The 20,704-nt window shown below is 39.7% G+C and overlaps 1 protein-coding gene across 4 annotated transcripts in view; it reads left to right on the top strand.

Moving 5' to 3' along the window:
• TRPC7 (transient receptor potential cation channel subfamily C member 7) overlaps positions 1 to 13,528 on the top strand; it is a 70,117-nt gene extending 56,589 nt beyond the window's left edge. For 3 of the 4 annotated variants that reach the window (XM_072023342.1, XM_072023340.1, XM_072023341.1), the window contains exons 8-13: positions 1,175 to 1,370; positions 4,084 to 4,305; positions 7,036 to 7,116; positions 9,132 to 9,185; positions 10,975 to 11,050; positions 11,778 to 13,528. In XM_072023342.1, coding sequence (XP_071879443.1) covers positions 1,175 to 1,370; positions 4,084 to 4,305; positions 7,036 to 7,116; positions 9,132 to 9,185; positions 10,975 to 11,050; positions 11,778 to 11,920 — 772 coding nt within the window. In that variant the 3' untranslated portion in view covers positions 11,921 to 13,528. The remainder of the gene's footprint in view (positions 1 to 1,174; positions 1,371 to 4,083; positions 4,306 to 7,035; positions 7,117 to 9,131; positions 9,186 to 10,974; positions 11,051 to 11,777) is intronic. The other variant, XM_027468619.3, reaches the window with a different exon arrangement.
• Positions 13,529 to 20,704: the final 7,176 nt, after the last annotated feature.

Raw genomic sequence — 20,704 nt, 5'->3', positions numbered from 1 at the left:
CTTGCATGTATAGTGTAATTGATACTGGAGTAGATGTAAAGCTTATTGTTGCCTTAGGACATGTTGTAGTTTGTGTCTATAATCTGTTTTTATAAACATGTAGCAAAATTAAGCTGCCATCCTTATATTAATAATAATAATTTAAAAGAAATCAAAATCATTTGTTAATGGCATTGTTTTCTCAGAAGACATTACCTCCTGGGAGGCCAGGGCAGAGCGGAGGTAATTGCTTGTTAATATTCTAAGGATTATTCAATAAAGGCATATTTGCTTCTAACTTAAACTAAGCAAAGAGCTTCCAAAATGTACCAGTTTCCCTCATTCCTTCATTTCTAGTTATGGCTGCTCCCCTTCTGCCTGTTATAGCTTTGGCTCCCTCCAGGTCTCCTTTTGGCCTGTAAGTTCAGCTGCAGACTTCCCATCTCTTTGTCATCCCTTCCTTTTTTCCCATCCTTCAGCTTTTTATTTTCATCTAGTTCCTACTTTCAAGCAAGGGTAACAATAAAATTAAAGTGCCTCTCTGTAACATCTTTTACTACTCCTTAATTTCAAATTCTTTAGGAACTTAAATTTTTTACTACACATCTTTGGGCATCTGATTTGTTTACAACCTCAATGCAGGAAGAGAAGAAAATCAGACCAGGGGATGACTTTACTTGCATAGTGTGCTGGTTATGTTAATGCCACAAAACAGAACTTTTCACTGACTCCTTCTGTGTAAAAGGTCTCTTTTGCCCTGGAAATTGTATATGAGGCAGTCAACATAGATTCCTTCTCCCCTTTCCTAGATAATCGCTGTCTATCTTCTCTGGATGAGAAATGAGTGACTGAGCAGAAGTACTGGGCCCTACACAAAATGTTTCAAACAGCAAGTGGCCCATGGAGAAGGAGTCCTTAATAGGGACTCAAAGGCCAAATGACAAGTAACACATCTGAGAAGAACAGATGGAGCAAACAAAGGGGCACTGTCACTTCAGAGTATTTATTAGAAATCATATTTCTTTATCAGATCAGGAAATATGATCTGGCGTGTCCCTGGGTGATAGATAGTGGCTTGTAATAACTGTGACAAGGAATCATATTTATATTGCTGGATTACCCCTTTTACTATTAGGGTTTGGCCAGTCCAACCTGGTGCCGACTCTATAGAGTGATCATTTGCTTTATTTTTTAGGGTAGAAGAAAGTTTTAAAACCTTATTCTGGTCAATATTTGGCTTATCTGAAGTGATATCTGTGGTGCTGAAGTATGATCATAAATTCATTGAGAATATTGGATACGTACTCTATGGAGTATATAACGTGACCATGGTGGTGGTGCTGCTTAATATGCTAATAGCCATGATCAACAACTCCTATCAGGAAATTGAGGTAAGATAAGAAACTGCACTACAAACTCAGTGTACATAATTATTATTGACAATGAAAATGTGAAAAGAACAAGGAAGCTGCAGTTTATTCCGTATGCATGATTAGAGGGTTGTTGAAACACAAATCCTACACTGTGCAAGAGTCAAGGCTGAGTCTGACCCCAAATTAGGGCTGAATTAATAATTAACAATGAATCATTCGTATAACAACTTCAACTTCCTTGTTTTTAATGACCATCTGTGAGCAAACCCAATTTCCATTACATGTATTTAATGAAAGCAGTTTGCAGTATTTTTTACTCCCTGTGTTAATTATGATAATTTATCCACGTGTATTACCTTAGCTGTGCTGTTTGCTTAAGAAAGACCAAAGAATATCTCATGTTTGCCTTTTTTGTTGTTGTTTGTCAGTTTATTTTCTGTCTGCTCTGTAATGGTTAAACACAATAGCCCACCTAGGTCTGAAACTCATGGATGCATATATAAAATTATGTATTTTTCAAATACCTGGCACACAATCTTTATATATATGTAGGTGGAGGAGGAGTCCCTGGACCTACAAAACTTAATGGCATGAGCAAAAGGCAACATTGAAAGGATATGAATACAACCCTTAAGGAAGGTGTTTGCAGGTTTTACCCAGCTTTGTTCAGTAGTATTAATATTAGCAGGCTGGATTTGTTAAATGCTTTGGACATAAACAAATCCCTGCTCATGTAAATAGTGACAGATAAAAAAGATTAATATTTGGACAATGTTTATGCCGATTCACCTCTTTTGATGTGAATTTGTTAAATGTCAAGTTTCTGTAGTTGACTTTGTATTAATTATTTGTTCTAATCTTCCCTCAGAACCTAACACTGGAAAAGGCCGGAGTAAAAAACCTTTTCTCACTGTAATGTCTAATTCTTCCATGTACTGTAGTGCAAATATAGCTCTATCTTTTGTGCTGCAACTAAGTCTAAATGTCAGAGAGACCTTACATATGTGCTCTGCCCCAGAAGCTTTCCTATGTGCAGAAAGCAGTCATTTCCCCAAAGATTTCTAATCACATAAGATCAAGTGTTTCCTGAATCCTCTTCTACAGAAACAAGAGTTATTTCTGAAGGGGTCTCAGCCTATTAATGCATATAGTAAGTAGAGATGCCCTTGCAAGTTTACTAAAGAAAAATCTTAAGAAATATCTTACTAGATAGTCTATATTAATTTTCTAGTTTGAGCTATGTGATCACCAGTTTCCTAGAAAAAGGCCTTACCATCCTTTTTGGCTGCTTGGAATTCTATAAAACTTTGTTAAAGAATATTATAACTATCAGCAAGTAAAACAAATGTGAGCTACTCATTCCAGATCCTCCTGCTTGAGAACTGGGAGAAACCTAGTAAATCTCATACTAATTCCTTTAAATCCTCAGCAACAGGGAGATTAAGGAAAAACAAAGTCATTCTACTGACGAGACAAAGTCCCTTTCGCCAATGTATTTTTCTGACAACAGCAATGTCAATAAAGACAGAGGATGTCAATTACTGAGGAATTAAATTCCATTACAGTCAGTGGGGACATGCATTACTTTTAGCTGCAGATATAAGGCCACATTTTTATGCTTTCCATTGAATATCACTCTTCAGCTACTTCTGTTTTTCTTCTGTTTATCCCTCAAGTATTAGCGCTTCCTGGCTACATTGCATTTATGGAAAAAAAAAAAAAATTCTTCTGCCAGCTGGAAACCAGAACTACTTCCATCAGTATCTCTTTAGCAGAAAAGCATTAAAAATGTTAATAAGTGATTTCTATTGTAATTCAGCTTTAGGTTGTTGTGAGGTTCAACCGCAAAGAATGAGAAGGCCAAACAGCAGATGTGAATACTGCTCCATTGGCAGACATTTTTATATCTATGACAGAATTAAGCTCAATTGTGTTCTGCCAGTTTTTGACTGGGTTTCAGAGGTACGGGGTAATCACAGGTTATTAATTTTAGCATGACACAGATGTACATGAGTATGGGGAATTGGCAGACCCACACTTCTATTGATGCTGCTGGCCTCCACATAAGCCGCGATGAAAACAGCTGTAGAGCAGCTGTATCTCCTCCATTCCTTTGTCTGCTAGCTGGTCCTGATACTTGGGTCTGGCCATCCTCCCATATAAATGCCAAGCAGATCCATAAAGAGTGTGCTGACCTTGCCCTTGTACTTGGAAGTGATCCTGATCCATCCCAACAATTCATAAAGGAGATTCACAGGCACAGTGATTGATTTTTTTTTTCTCCACCTGCTTAAGTGGCAGAAGGTGAATGGCAGGTCTATCTATCTGGGGACATTATGATGCTGAAAGCAAATGGGACTAACGAGAAAATAAGCTGATGATAGAAGTCAGGGACTTAAGTCTCCTTTATGGGGGATTTTTTGGCCAATGCAGTGATAACGGTTACCTGGTAATTAGTATTGCAGTTAATCAGAGGCAGCCTTCATTATTGTTCAGTCTAGTATTTGGAGAGCTTGTACTCTTTGTTTATTCATTTATTTGGTCAAATTTTCCTTAGTTTGAGATCACCACAGAGAAGCCTAAGAAGACATGTTGTGTCAGGTGTCTTGTTTTGGCAAAAACAAGACTGATTCTGGTAATATCTTACCTGTATGTTTGTCCTTATGATAGCTAAATTCTTTCCTATGTACTAATTATGTATTTGTGTGTTCTTTTCTCTTCCCTTCCCAAGGAGGATGCAGATGTGGAGTGGAAGTTTGCACGTGCGAAGCTCTGGCTATCCTACTTTGACGAAGGAAGGACTTTACCTGCTCCTTTTAATCTAGTGCCAAGCCCTAAATCATTTTATTATCTCATACTGAGAATAAAAATGTGCCTCATAAAACTTTGCAAATCTAAGGCCAAAAACTGTGAAAATGATCTTGAGATGGGGATGCTGAATTCAAAACAACGGGTATGTTGCATCTTTACTTTTCACTTTCTTTGTGTAATGGATCCACACCTGCCAGAGACCTTCAGGAGAGGGTTGCATGGTTCACAGGTAGACCAGGGACAGAGCAACCTCTTACCCAGAATTGTCATTGCATGTTATTTGTATTGTATTAGCACCTAGAGGGTCCTCCCAGGCTCATTATACAGGGCACCGTTTGGACACCAGTGAAAGAGCAGCTCTTCTAAACGGAGGCACTTTGCAGAGCCAAATAAGCAAGGTCAAAGACCAAGGGAAAAAGCAGATGCATAAATCAGATCCTAGATCTGGCTCCTAACATACTCAGCAGGCCTTTATGCCTCTTCAAAACATCCTCTGGCCTTTAAGTGATTTCCGAATTTTACTGCCATTACATTAATAGCATTTACTGCCATTCCAGGTTTGGGAACAAGTTTCCAAGTAGGGATTAATAACACCTCCTAAATACCTACAGCTGTAATTAGCAAGTTCTCTATTTGCATCTGTCTAGTGATGCGTAGCTACTAATGGGCAGATCCTGCCTCTTCCATCTCGTTTTTTGGTCATTTAAAATAGAAATGTGCTTTGTAAGCGCCAGCTGCATGGTGACACGCTTTTCCCATCAAAAGTGAGTGTCTGCATGACAAACCAAGAGAGCTGCAAGAATATGCTTAATGTCCAGACCCTTCCCAACAGAATTAGTTTTGTTCCTCCCCTAGGGAAATGCCAAAGAAATTAGAGAAAATGATGTTACCCATGGAAATTTTTATCCGCAATGTACAAAGCATGCCTGGGACAGAGTGTTCCTAGTGTATACATTTGTAACACACCCAAACCTACTCACAGGACAAATCCACCTGCAACATTTCTGCATTACACAGGAGAAGAAAAAGTCCAAAACATTCACAGGAGCTCAGCTGCAGCTGCTTGGCTGCAGTCATCAAACTCAGTGGATTAAAAGATGTGAGGAGACAGCTTTGCTAATTTAATTTTCTCAGCTCAGGTTGGATTTGAAACAAGAGAACAATACTGAGAATTGATTCCTGGGGGAAAAGAAAAGCCCTCCAAAATGTGTTGTCTCATTTCTTACGGTCACTGCATGTGAGAGGCTGGTGTGGCTCCTCAGCACATTGCTATTCTAACAATCTGCTTTCAGAAGTGAGCAGCCTACCCCCATTTTTAATCTTGCAGAAGTAAAGAAAGGGAACAAGTTACACCAGAAAAAAGAAAGAGAGCTTGGAAAAGGTTCTGCAGTTTGCCTTTGTGTAGCCTGCTTTGGGCTTTGTTTGGATCTGTTGGTTTTCCTTAGAGGAGCATGCAGCCTGGCAGGATGATGACTCTTGGTGAGCCACCTGGCTCCAGGCAAAGCCCACACCTGGGACAAGATCAAGCTCATATGAACCGTAGAGAACTGCATATGTATTGGGCCTGCTCCATGTTTTCATATAATTTAACTGAATTCCTTATTTGTGAACAGTTTTTAAGGTAGACAACATGTGGCAGCATTTTAGTTCATAAACTCATTTAACACTAATAATGATTACTGAAGGACCCACTAGAACAGTGAATTCTTGAAATTAAAGAAATATTTTTTCCTCTATCTCAAATAATGATTTAGAAAGATAATATTTTCAAAACATTATTTTAATCAAACTACAAAATGTCTGCTTAGTCTGGATTTCTTCCGCTTCAGAGCATAAACCAAAGTAATACAATTTTCTCTAAGATTCTTCTTCCCCAAGCCATATAAGTGAAAGTGTCTGGCTTGTCCTTTCTTGTGGAATTCATGCAGAACTCACAGTTTCCATGGCTTTGACATAAGCAATGACAACTCCCAGTCATTTCTTGCTTGCCTGTTGATTTTTTTTTTCACAGATCATCTCTATATTACCATGGCACACCTGGTGAATGAGAAAGAAAAACCAACCAAACAAAAACCAACAACAAAAAACAGGAACACCATTATTTCACAGGATCTCTGGGCCTGTCAGGGATGAAAAGTCCATAACTAAGGCCTTCCCTGTACATACATTTGCATGCAGTCACAAGGGTTTTTGATACCCACCAGCTCCTTTGGGTCTACGATATGACTTAATTCCTTTGAGAAAATTTTTTTCTTTAGCACTTGGACCAAAAAATTCATAGGTGAATAATAATGTCAAAGAAATTTGTTACAAATATTCTCTGTGCTGTAAAAAACTCCTTAGAAGCTACTAGAGTGCAAAATTAATAGCTCCAATGTCATCTGATTTAAAAAATAAAATCTGTTTTAAAAAAGGAGTATTTTTTCAGCTAAACGAGTAGCAAATTGTACTGTTGTAAAAAAACTGCTGAAAATCAATTCGGTTTCTGAATGTTTTCATAGGTGCATCGACTTGTCCTCTATAAACCTATTTATTTTTATTCTATTTTTTAAATTGTGTTCTACTTTGATAATCACTAATCCAAGACAAATATATTTTGTTTCTCTTAGCACCTTCTTGTCCAAATATTGAGTGAGCATGCCATTTTTGTCTAGACAATTTAGAATCTTTTTTTTTTTTTTCTGTAATTTGTGTTTTTCAACCTTTTCTGCTTTTCAAAAGTTCACTTTTTAGACCTGAATGTGCTGGCTTTTATCCTACCCATAGATCAAACCATTTCCTACTGTTTCTATAAGGCTCTGTTTACTTTGGGGCTGCCTGGGTATGAGAAGCTATCATTGATTTAATCTATCATGATGTTTTATAATTTCAGAAAGTTCGCTTTCAGTCTAGCACTCGAAACTCAGAAAATTATTCGGGGAAGAATGCTTATAACAAGCCCACGAGATATCAGGTAATCACAGCATGAAAGCAAGAGCCAGGGAAGAGATCTGTCACTGAAGAGCTCTGCAGGGGTTGTATTCACTCTGGTCCAGCTGCTGCCAGCCTGTGATGAGCTGCGCTGTGGCCACAGGACAGCGCTGGGGCACCTCACGTTCACAGTGCTCGGAGAAAAGTGCAGCATATCATCCATGGCAATAGACATGGTGTTAATGTATGTCACGCTAATTAATTCCACTCAAGGGTGTATAATTTAATACAAGAGATATCATTCGAGCTTTAATCTCCCGGTCTTGCATTGTCAGCATTTCATTTTGTCATGACACCGTGTCACGTCTCCAGCCTTTTCATTATCATTTGCATGTGCTTTCTCTGGCAGTAACTTGTTCTGCAGAGCTAAACCTGCAATGTGGTATGGTTCAAACACACCCGCGACTGTAGCAGTGGCACAGGGCACCTCAGCCATTGCACGAACTAGCACAGCTCTCTGTCTTGGTTGGAGCATTCGTGCCAGCATAAATATTATTTCTTGTGCAAGCATGTAATAGGATAACACAATAAGCAGAAGGCAACCCATGGGATTTGATGAATCCCGAAAGAAATCTGATGGGAACTGTTATGTCTGAAGGAACTAACATTGAAGAGAGTTGAGAAAAATAATATTTTAATGGGGTGTGATGTGCAATGGCAATTCTAGGACTTGTTTGTCATGTACTGGTGTGGCGTCCAGCACAATGTGTTCCTAGTCCGTACAACATACCAGTAATAACATTTTCCTGGTCTTAAAAGTTGTCTAGGCTTTTGTGCCAAGATAGTAGGTGTCTTTAAGACACCTACTACAGTTAGAAACAGAATTCATTTGTTCTGGCATCTGGAGTTAGTTGGCTTTACACCATCTAAGGCGAAGGGAAGAGAGATGATTGTCGTGCTCAAACTGGCACTTGAGTATTTCTGACATTTTTCTGTACATTCAGACCCATAGGTAATAGAAAGATGTGTCAGCCTCTGCTGGACTCATTCTCTTCCTGCACCTATTATTTCTAAATGAGAACACCTAATGTTTGTGGTAAATTAAGCCCTTACTTCCAAGGTTGAAAAAGCCAAAAGCAGCTGTGAAAAGTATTTGTGTTTTCAAAGAGAGAGATAACTACATGTTATTTTACTTTCCTAATGGCCCTACTAGGTTTCTCTTCAAATAATCTTAGAAAGTTTCCATTGCTGCAGAAAGAAATTTTCCAAATAATACAAGAAAGGTGTAACAATCTTGATTATCTAAATACAAAGAAGAACAAACTTTGATAGTCTGGCCAGCAAGCTTTCTTCTGCAAATGGGAAAACCTTTGAAGTAGTGGCTTAGCTCTGAACTGTTTTCTTTAGTGAAATTTATCAAGTGATGTATCTGCGTTTTGTGCACCTGACGTACATGTATGTACGTGCAGTGCTCTTGAGGGATACCAAAAAAAGACAGCTTGGCATTCATTACCAAGAGTCTGTCTTGAAGTTTTATTCAGGATTTTCTTGCAGTAACCAGGTTTATTTTTCTAAGAGGTTATTTCATTTAGTGTAGCAATAAGGAACAGTACCAGGGAGAAGCAAGACTTGGAAGCCACAGGGGCAAAAATGAATTAATTTCCTAAACCTAATGGCAGAAATATCTATTAAGTGACTAAGTAGCCTCTTGTTAAAAATGGTCACATTTTTAATATTTTGTTTCTGTAGACAAATCTGAGTACATCGTGTATTTGATAAATTAGGCAGGTACCCTTAAACTTTTGGCTTTCATCACAGACAGCAGTTAATATGGTTAGTACACACATTTGAGTAGTGGCCATCCACAGTACCATCTATATGGAAACTGGAGTAGATAGATATTGGTCCAGGTAATAATAGCATCCATTGTTTATGTTGATTCCTTGTTTTATTCTAAATTTCCTCTGTCATCTGTTCTGAAAAAAATAAATAAAAATTCTTTTTGGATCCAGAATTTCCCTACTTTCCCCAAACATTACTTCATTTATGTTTCCCCAGGTGGCAACCCTACCTCCCTCTGGATTCTACTACCTTGGCCATCTTCAACACACCGTACGTGCACTGTGCCTCATCTCTGTTGACTTAATTGACTCACCTGCTTAGCCAGATGCCTCTCTGAGACAAGGACAGAGAGTCCTAAACATCCCGCATTCCATGACTACATGACCTTTATATAAATGACTGGATCCTCCTTTGATATTCACATGCCTTTAGTACCATTATAATTCAGAGCTGGCTACTAAGAAAAAAGAGCAGGTGTATTCATAGAATTGTAGGCTGGTTTGCATTGGCAGGGACCTCAAAGCCCATCCAGTTCCACCCCCTGCCCTGGGCAGGGACCTACCCCCAGCCCAGGCTGCCCAAGCCCCATCCAGCCTGGCTTTGGGTGCTGTCAGGGACAGGGCACCCACAGCTTCTCTGGGCAGCCTGTTCAGTGCCTCCGCACCCTCATAGTAAAGAATTTCTTCCTTATATCTAATATGATTTACTCTAATCTGATTCCTTAATTCATGTTCCATAATCTTTGCAGTGTTTTCAGTGATATTTAAGACAGTCCTGATTGCTCTGGGAATATATGAGCTCACACTGAGAGATATTTTTCCTTTAATAACGTCCATCTAATCAAAAAAAAATAGAAAAATAAAATAAAAGATGTTTTCTATCTTTTTTCTATCTTTTCTTGGATGTTTGCTGAGGCCTCTGTTGTTTACAGAGCATGCAGAAAGCTTTGAGGGCACAGAAATCTTCATTGAACCTATCACTCTTTTGTCTCAAAGAATGCGATTTGAATACTACCTCTTTCTGGCAGTGGTTAAATCAAAATAGGAGAGTAAAAGGCTATCCTATTATACTCTGCTTCAAGAAGCTGCTCCCAACATGACAGCATGTGCTGCCTTATCTGCCTGAGGACCTCCAAGACTGAGTTGTGGTGATCAAGCACTTGGGTACCCAAAGAAGTAGTGTAAATATCTGATAACCAAATTTAGGTATATCTGTTGGGACACCTAAATCATCATCTCTGATAGAGCAATGATTTCACATTTCTCACACTGGTGTCACTGGCAATGATGCAGGCCTTCAGCTGTAGCCCACTGTGTAGATCGACTGCCAAAGTTACTTTCCTTTTACAGAAATGTAACATGCATTTTTGGAACAATATCACATTGCAAGGTTGTATTCATAAACGTTTCCTACAATTTCCATATTCTCTGTTCCATACTAACAGTCATTGCCCATGTTATAAATCTGCATGGTGCTATTTTTACCCTGTGTATGTCCCTTAAAATCTGCCATTTTACTCTTGCCAAGCTCTTCATTTTTGTTCAAACTCTCTTTCTCTGTCCCTCATTGTCTGTTTTCTCTCCATAAGCCTGAATTCCGAAGCAGAGTCTTTGTGTTTAACCTTGGGTCAGATGTTCAGCTCATCATCATGAGTGGCTTTGTTAACAACATTAATTAACCACTTAATCCTTCCAGTAAATTATATTTTATTGATATATTAAATAGCAACATGCTAAAAAATGATCTGGATCCCATTTCTTAAATTGCTACTGCATCATCTGTGTTTTCATCCTGTCCATTTGTGTGCATCCCACAAACACCCCAAAGTATCTTTATGTGTACTCATTATGCAATTGCTGTCAATCAACTATTTTAATACAGAGTTCATAATATAAAGTAGAGAATAAATGAAAAGTCAGTAATAAAATTCCCTTTGTTTCCTCTGAGGCCAGGCTTCATCCTTAGAGAAATCAGGCACTTGAATTGCTCATAATAAGTCTAGAATTAAGGAGGTGTGGATAAGCTCATGTTAAGATAAGTGTTTCTGTTCTCTTTTCAGAAAATAATGAAACGTTTGATTAAGCGGTATGTACTGAAGGCTCAGGTTGACCGAGAAAATGATGAAGTCAATGAAGGCAAGTGGATTTTTATTATTGCCACAAATTAGAGCGTGTAATGTTATTGCTACTGATACCTCCAGTAAGAGGATTGTGCTTTGTTAACACCCTCTGTGAAGAGAGAGCATGCTCAGGCTCACACAAAGGCAAACAATGGTGACTCTGAGCCACCTTAATGCTCTGAAATATTCCTTAGCAGAACACGTGTATCGTAGGATCTGTCTACACTTAGTCCTGCTCTGCCCCACACCTCTACCTATCCTTGCTTTACAACATCCAGGGTACAGCCAATACCTGGCCTTTTCTTGAGGTCTAAATACAGCAGTTTCTGACTGTGCTGCCTGTACTTAGCCCACAGACTTTTTGGAACTGGATAAAGATGTGCACTGCCATGGTGTCATATAGGAATTTTAAGTAGATGGAAAAGAAACTCCTCGTAATACCTTCTCTCTGCTACCCTTCTGTAAATGTCCAGTATGGATGGGGATCTATACATGGAGAGGGAACAGACTTTAGAAGAAAGATGAACTTTCCATATGCACTTGCTATTGCAGTTGGTACCACTGCTGCAAGTATGGGTTATTTACTGTAAAGCCAAATATGAAGGGCATGAACCCAGCAACATCATATAGAGTGTCACACACACTGTTGACCAAGCACACCTAAATGCTCTCTCATGTCTTAAAACCATAGGGATGACTCCTTTGATTCAATATTGCTAACAAGAATATTTTCCTCCCTTTAGGAGAACTTAAAGAGATTAAGCAAGATATTTCTAGTCTCCGATATGAACTCTTGGAGGAAAAGTCACAAGCTACCAATGAGCTGGCAAGACTAATACAGCAGTTGAGTGACAAATTTGGGAAGAATTTAAATAAGGACATTTGATAGTGGACACAGAGAAAAACAACTGGTTTTCTAAACATTTTTCAGTCTCAACCAGCATCTTAGGAGGGCAAAAGCAGTGCAAAAGATGGGTGCCACACACTCAACTTTTGTGAACTAGCAAGTATTGGTAGGAGCACCTCACATTACTCCTGTGTTTGGTGAATTACCAGTTAAAACTTTTAAGACACAAAAGTGACTTACTGGTAAAAATATATGCTCTTTGACATCAGAAACAAATGCACCATAGGGAAGGCACCTTTAGTTAAAAGCAAAAAAAAAAAAAACAAAAACAAAAACATATCTTCACCTGCCTGAGTCCAGTGAAGGGACTATGCTTGTTTATACCAACTCAGACTGACCTGATCAGAAGTGGGTGAAGTCTGAAGAAAAACTGTGCCAAGCAAATGCTCCTTGCAAATTTTTTAAAAAATCCTAACCTTGGGTGTGTACTCTCCTTTTATGTTTACATGGGCATCCATGAAGATAACTTTGAACAGCACTGTGGTTAATGACAAACAAATGAGAAATCATCTGCTGAAATGACCGAGGCCAAATGTCTCAGGTGGAGGTCATCTACTTTTTAGGCCGAATGACAGAGTTGGAAAAATAAACAAAGCTTGTTGGGTAAAGCATCCTTTCATCCCTCTGCTAGAACCTGATAAAGGGATTCCCAGCCAAAAATTCCTCTCTGCCTTTTCCAGCTCTATTATCTATCCCACTAATGGATATGGTCTCTTCGTACACACCTAGCCTCTCTTTTATCCTCAGATGATCCCAGCGATATGAAACTCACTTCCCAGTAATATCCACAGCAGAAATAATATATATTGTGCTAATGTGTTCAGTACAAGGAAGAGCATTAATCCAACAGCAACACAACTCTGCTCTACTTATGGATTTCAGAGGTCAGCAAGCCATAGAGTGAGATAAATCATAAAGAACATACCCAGTAGTTTCAAACATTTAAAACAATACGAAAAGGCTTCAATTCCACCAAGGACAACGTGAAAATAATAATAATAATAATTAAAAGAACAAGAAAAAAAAAAAGAGAGAAAAAAAAAATTGTCGGAGAAATGATTGTCTTGAGTTATGAGTTTGGCTCTTTCAGAGGACCAGGAAGGAATTAAAACTGCTTTAAAGGCTGCAGTAATACAAATAATCAGACTGCATTTTTATGAATGGTAAAAATAAGTCGATGCAAAGCAACTACAGACTTCGATTGCTTGGGTTTTTACATTTAGCTACGTGATTTCAACTATTTAAAGCACACCTTACTACTTGGGAACCACTGAACGGACCTGTTTGTTTACAAGATACACCTATAAGATGACCATTGCATTTAGATATCAGCTAAGAAAAACAAGCAGAACCAGAAGGTGACCTGTGATCAGTTCTTAAGTGCCAGATGAGAACACAGATAGCCTAATAGAATAATAGTTATATTTGTATAAAAACATTAAAAAAGAAAACAAAATAAAAAGTGTACTGTACGTAGATCTGTTTAGAGAAAAAGCAAAATACTGTATTTTTACCTTTAATAAGATTATCTTGTATACTGTAATATTTTTACCTAAAAATGGGAAAAAATAAAATTACCTCATAATATTTTGTTGTACACTGGGTGAAATATTTGCCTGATCATTTGAATATCCAATACATGGACATTTTATTGTTTTAATGTGATGGGTGAACAACAAAACTGTTGTATGAAGCAATTTTGTCATAGATTTTCTGAAGCCTGAAGTAGTCAAAAACAAAATTTTAACTAAAATACATTTCAAGGGAATAAACTAGGGAATGAGAAGTTCTGCGACCAACTATATTCTCCAAAAGTGACTCTGTATTTGTGGTACTTAATTTGAAATTATTCTTTACTTATTAACACATTTGCAAAATTTTGTTCTAAGAACAGAAATTCAGTTCAGGTGGCTACACACATATATTGATGGTGCTGAGTGTGCAATCAAAAATTAAATAAGTAACATTTTTGCAGTGACTTTTAGCTGAGATATAGCTGAAACTGCGTTTGCCTCTGCATTACCCCATCTGTATGAAAGGTACTTTCCAATGCTGCAGCACAGGATAGCATTTCCCAGAGCCGTGGCTGGAAATGTGGTAAATCTGTTAGTTTTGCATGGTAGCTCTTACAATGTAGTGTCAGGATGATACATTTAGATGACAGCATTCATAAGCAAGTACTAAATGCCAGTGTAAGACAGTCACTGCGTATAATAATATTTGCAGGAATAGTAACTCACTGGCCTGTCTTTTCTTACCTAAATCAGAAAATGGTGCTGATTTCAAATATTATTCTTTCCCCAGAAGAAGAAAGAATATCTTCCCTGGTAATTTTTCTCCCTTCCAACCACTGTACAAACTCATTTCAGTTTTGGAAAACCAGCTCTGTTGCATCAGCCTTGTCTTCAAGATTTGTCTCATTACAGCTCTACACCTGGCTCTTGCTCAAAGCATTACTTTACCCTTCCCATTCAGTGTTTTAACATTTCCTAGGAATGTAAGCAGAATTCTTCAATGTAGAGCAAATAATAACCATAATTTGCATTTCTCATCGTACTGCATGCAAAATCACATGAAAAAAGGTAAGTGGAAATGCAGTGAGACATTTACACTTTGCATATTTAGATGTAACTCAACAAAAGGTCTGTCCTAACATCCAGCAACGCCAACAGGAACGTTATTCTGCTGCCCAGTATTGCAGTCAGTGCACATTCTGGTCACACGTACCGTGAAGAGCTTTGCTGAATTACATGGGCCTATGCAGAAACACGGCCATGCCCCACCAGCTACCACCTGCTGCCCTGGTACCATCAGGATAAGTCCTGCCACAGCGTGTCACCATGCTGCTCTGCATGCAGAAATACATCTATGAAAGAGCATAATATTTTCTAGAACTTCAAAAGGAGACTAAAAGGTATACAGGAAAAATACAGCTTAAAAAATATGCTTCTTCCCTTTTTACATTTACATTCCATGAACTATCAAGGCACAGAGCTTTCTTATATAAATATTCATGACAAGCAAAATCCCACTTCTTCAGAGCACTTTTCTCATCTGGTCCCAGAAACACTCACAAGGAAGCTGCACACTATGTATTAATGTGCTATCAGCAGAAATTACGTTAAATTCACTGCATAGTTTATTCTCCAAGCTCTGTTTACAATAAATTAAAGTTAAGAAGCCTTAATAAAAGATCCCTGAGAGAACTCAGAGAGTTTGAAGAGGAAAAATCAGAATAGCTGGAACTAGACCTGGGATGTGCAGGGCCACTGCGCCGTCTCCCATCACCAGTGGGCATAGCTGGTGCCAGAACTCCTCTGATGGCTTAAATTTGATCCAGTCTGTAACAGTTCTTACATGTGGCTTTGAAATATAGAATTTATATTTCTTGGACAAATTCAAAATGTAAAGGGATTTTGCCCAAACTATTTGTAGATAGAGAGTTGTGACATTTTATAAGCAATATGTTAGAGGGGTGGTCAGGAAAAGATTAAATAAGGGTGACTACTCTCCAAGTGATCTTCCTAATTGTGCAAACCCAGCAGGCCAATCAAACTAGAAGTTAAACAAACTGAAGAAGAATGGAACAAAGCCTTTTACTAGCCAGTAGCAATTTATTGACTGCCCAAGTGTTCAGACAATTGCTTCTTGTCTTGCAAAGACAAAACCTTTCAGCTGATGCTACCAGAAAGGGGGCAAAAGCAGAAAGCATTAACATGCCTTTAATTAGGAGAACTGCAAAGCCTTAAGCCATGAACTGCTCCTGTCCAGAGATGCAAATCTTAAAACAAAGGAGCTGCCCGAGGGTATCTGGCATCTTGGCACTGCTCTCAGCAGCATGGGACGGGCTTTGCAGGGCACAGGCTGGGGGTGATGCTTCATACACAGCTTTGCCCTCAGGGCTGGACTAATGCTGCCCACAACTTTACAGCGAACTGCTGCTGTCCCTTGTCCCCAGAAAATACAACTTAAAAGTAAACAAAAAACAAGAGCAGTGGCATGAATAACAGTTTAGGAGACTGCCTGCATTCCAATCAGCCCTCACAACACATTAAATTGTCAGAGATAGGCTTTATTTCTAATTATCTGTAAGAGAAATGCCTTTCCAGCAGGCCAGAAGAAGCTGGCCTAATTAAAAGATGGAAGAGATTAAGGATCGTTCAGCAAGGACAACCCGTGAGACATCCCTCTGCCACAACCCTCAGGCTGGTGGCATCTCTCCCTGCACCACAGGCTGGGACAGGGCTCCAGAGCTGCGTGGGGCAGGACCAGGCCACAAAGCAGCTCCATGGCCTCTCAGGCCATGCAGGCACCTGGCGAGCAGGACTCTCCTTCATTCATTTGGCCTGCATTTGCCTCCCTGCTCACCAACAGGGAAACAACAACCCTGACTTTGTAGCCAAGGCTGCAGGTTCTGCAAGATGTCTCTCAGATGGGGCCCTAAAGAACTTAATTTTTAGCTAAAGGGGAAAGAGGGGAAGCAGGTATGACACCCCTAGCTTCCTGTGAGGAAAGGGAGGCACAGGGAAATTCAGGGATTTGCCTTAATGAGCTGGAAGTCAGGGTGCAAACCAGGTTTCTGGATAATTGAATCCTATTTGGAGCAATATTTACACATTAATTCTGCCCTCTCTCACTCCCTGATCTGCACATTTGTAGGGCACGTGCCATGTACAAGGGACAAGCTCTGCCAATGCCCAGTGAAAGCAGCACAAGGAAGGACACCAAGAAAAAAGACTCACTGCCTCAGTAGCAATATATCATTTGGGGATGTGATTCTCTAAATCTCTGGGAGGTTTTAATGGCTTCATATGACACTGAGATAAGTCTTCACTACAGTTTAATTTAAATAAATCCATACAGAAAGGGAGATAATAGCCAAGGGGGCAAAATAACTAAACTGCTTGTAGAGTTTGTAATGGCTTTAACAGCAAGGAAAAGTGTATCCACTTAAGGTCATTTGAGAGAGATATTTAACACAAATTTGCAGCATGACAAAGAGGATTTGGAAGGGCTTTAAAGGTTATTGAATAGCTAACGAGCTTGTTAATTTTTAGCTAATATTTACTATAATGCAGACTAATATGCAATTCCCATACTAATGATTAATTATACTGCTGCAAGGATTTAATTAAAGCTTACACAGCAGGAGGGACTGGGGGCCTGGTGCTGAGCTGAATTTCCCTGCTGCAGCCACTGGTTCTGAGAGTGGGCAATTACTCCCCACGTACTGAGGAGGCAGGAGACTGATGGTCAAGATCTTCCAGAGGATGAAGGTCATTCAAAGAGGTGGCACATGGACTTCGTAGCAAATTGCATCTGAAAACAAATAAACTGATCCCCAAAAGAAACCCATACCTGTAGCCCTGTGTCTAAGAGCATTCTGTTCTCCCACAGACTCACAGAATGGGCAGGGTTGGAAGGGACCCCAGAAGATCATCCAGTCCAACCCCTCATATTGCTCTGTCACCCTCCCAGTTAAAAAGAGCCTCCTCATATTGAGCCTGAACCTCCTGTGCTTCAGTTTGTGCCCATTGCCTCTCATCCTGTCACTGCCCTCCTCTGAACTCACTCCAGTACCTCCATGTCCCTCTGGTACTGGGGAGCCCAGGATTTTCTGATTGTTTTTGGTTTTTGTTTTTTTTTATTAACACATAAGAAAAGACTTGTGGGGTTCATGTTCTGCAGCTCTTCCTAAGGGGAAAATGAGGAGGAGGGAAAAGTACAACCTGAGGTATGAGAGGAAATGAGAGGAAGGAATGTTACAGTGGGTGTCAGGAGGTGCCAGTTAAAATAACAGCCACAACCTGCAATAACCCCAAAATCCCTTATACCCCCAGGTAGCCTGGTGGTCTGAGAGGAGAGGAACTATTTACCATAATTTCAGGAGCTTTTTTCTGCCTTTAATGTGAAAAGACTCACAGTGGCGCAGCTGATGCACGACTCGTGCCCTGGCTGCTGCTTGCACTCGGGGCCAGCAGGCTGTGCTCACGAACAAGCAATCTGCAGCTCTGCCTCTGAGGCTCCAACGTAAAGCCAGATCGACAGCAGAAAAATCCTCTTTCTGCAGGTTTTTTCTTTTTCTTTTTTTTTTTTTTTTTTTCCAACTCGTTACAGCAACCTGCCTACATGCTTTAACAACACACAAAGCCACATGAATGTAGCTCTTATTAAACTGTGTCATTAAATGAAGGAAATGTGGAAACGCCGCTTTCTTGTTAGATAACATTTCTTCATCTGATTTCAGTGCACGCTCAGAGAGGTTTTTTTTCTTTGTACAGTCTTAATTTTTCTGGTAAATATCTACCCTGCTCCCAGGGGACTACATCTTTCAGTGTCTCACACTTATTCACACCTGCCCAAAGATAAAAAAATCTCTGTAAGCAAAATTCACCCTTTGGCTTGATTTTGTGTTACAGACCTACTGTGTCCAAATCACCACCTGCTGCTTCCCCAAAGTGGAGATTCAGCTACTTACACTTATTTTAAAACAGTATGATTAGATTCTTCTCCAACCCATACCTACACAAGTCAAAATTAAATTGTCTGGAACTTGAAAACAAAGTCGTGTTTCTGCTATCATCTCATATAATAAGTAGGGTTTTCTTGACCCATCCTTCAAATTTTAATGGTATTAACAAAATGGGGAACATATGTACATCTGAGGTACATAATGAAGACATATTAGACAAGTAGATTTAAATTAAACATTAGGAAGAAATTATTTATTATAAGGGTGGTGAGGCACTGAACAGGCTGCCCAGAGGAGTTGTGGGCACCCCATCCCTGGCAGTGCCCAAAGGCTTTGGGATGGGGCTTTGAGCAGCTTGGCTGGTGGAAGGGATCCCTGCCCAGGGATTGGAATTAGATGACCCTCAAGGTCCTTTGCAACTCAAACTATGCTATGATAATATGATTCTAAGTACAAAAATACTTGTGAGCAACACAAGTGACAGCAGTGGGCCAGCCCCTGACCCCCTGTAATAGTCTTCCTTGGATGCTTTCCAAATTCTAATAGGAAATCCCTCCAGCATGTATCCTTCCTGGGGCTAGAATTCAGCCTTTAGCCACTACTCGTTCTAGGCACTTAGTCTGTACTTGGTTAGAGACACTACTTCAGCAACAAACTAAACTTCCAGAAATACAGTTTATTTCTTGCTTTTCTTCTTGCAATGATGAGTCAGAAATCTTTGCATTGTGACAGCTTAAACAAGTGAATTTTATGCTCCCAGGTGCAAATAAGAGTCAGACAAAAGCTCAGGGGTGAAATCTACCCCTCCTGCACCAAAATCAGTTTAACCTCGTTCGTGACTTTTGGGTCTCCAAGATGCACTGTCAGTAAATATGGACTCCTCTGAGATCTGGATGAAAGGCAGGAGTGACACAGAATTATTGGGATGACATCCACCAGACTTTCTTTGACTTGAATAAGAATTTTACTGCAGAAAAGTTGAGTTGTGTTAGGTAAGGGATTAAAATAAATAAATAAATAAATAAATAAAAGTTAAAAATAAATAAATTTAAAATCCCACCATAACTGTACCAGTGAATATCAAAGAAACCAAAACAAGCCTATCAGCAGCTCTGAGTGTCCATCCCACTACTTCACGTGCTCCCGCAGCCTTGTTGTTCTCCAGCAGCAGTAGTGCAGGGACCTGGAGCCACCCCAGCGCCACGGGTGCACCCGTGTATTGGGCACATACACAGGATAAACCACAGCTTTCATCTTCTTTGGGCAGAGGACTGTGGTTCAGAAATATATTGTTATCATCTAAGTCAACCCTTGAAGTCAACCTGTTCCAGCAACTCGCTTTGAAAATACCACCCACGTTCTATAAAAAATCAGATTTGAGATGCAGCCCACAGAGATTAATGAGGGTTTGAATTTATTCCTCAAGAGCTTCTGATAGTTTTATTTCTCCGCTGTGCCACTATAATCTTCCTATACATGAAAGTTGCTCACATTCTTCCAGCTAGGGAAAGGACTTGATTAAACAGCAAATAAAAATTGCATTCGGGAAAGCAAAATAAAATAAAATAAAATAAAATTGTAAAGCGATTACTCAGCCTGTATTTCAGCACAAAGTTTGCTACGAAAATTGGTGTGTAGTGGACAAACAGAGTTCCAGGTGATATTTTTCCCAGCTGGAGCTTTGGAGGTTTGCAGTCGGGCCCTGTGCAGGGCACACCACTCACGGCAGCCCCAGTAACACCCAGCACTGTGGGGGGTGCCTGCAGAAAGCTTTTGACTTGAGGTTTGAGGAGTGAAGTCGGGAAACATAAAGCACTGGAGGGAGCCAGCAAGACCCTTCCAGTAATCCTCAGCTGCATAGACCTTGTGACAATTCCTCGCCATTCAGGCAGTAAATGCTGTTGAAAGCCATCCTACTGAGTGTGCCATGAAAAGCAATCAAGCACACCTTTCTGCACTCACCAGCCCCTTCGCTGTGAGCGCTCACCAGGCTTGTTAGTTAGGGAGGAGTGGGCTGGAAAACATCTCTGTGAATTTATATTTTATTCTATTACTTTACTCACGTACGCAGCCCTAGCAGAACACCTGTCTTTTGCCTTCCTCTGTTAGTGTCTCTTTTCAACTTTTTTTTTTCCAAGTTTGCATTGGAAATCCTGGGGCAAGTGGGGGGAAGAAACCCAGTATTGCCTAAGCTGATTAAAAAAAAATAAATAAATAGTCTGTCCTCTCCACCTCCTCTCTAAAAGAAAGGAGAGAACATTTATTTTCACTAAGCACTATATATTTACTGC

The sequence above is a fragment of the Anas platyrhynchos genome, chromosome 14 (assembly GCF_047663525.1).
Source record: "Anas platyrhynchos isolate ZD024472 breed Pekin duck chromosome 14, IASCAAS_PekinDuck_T2T, whole genome shotgun sequence".
Lineage (NCBI taxonomy): Eukaryota > Metazoa > Chordata > Aves > Anseriformes > Anatidae > Anas > Anas platyrhynchos.
This window is presented reverse-complemented; position numbering and strand designations above follow the sequence as displayed.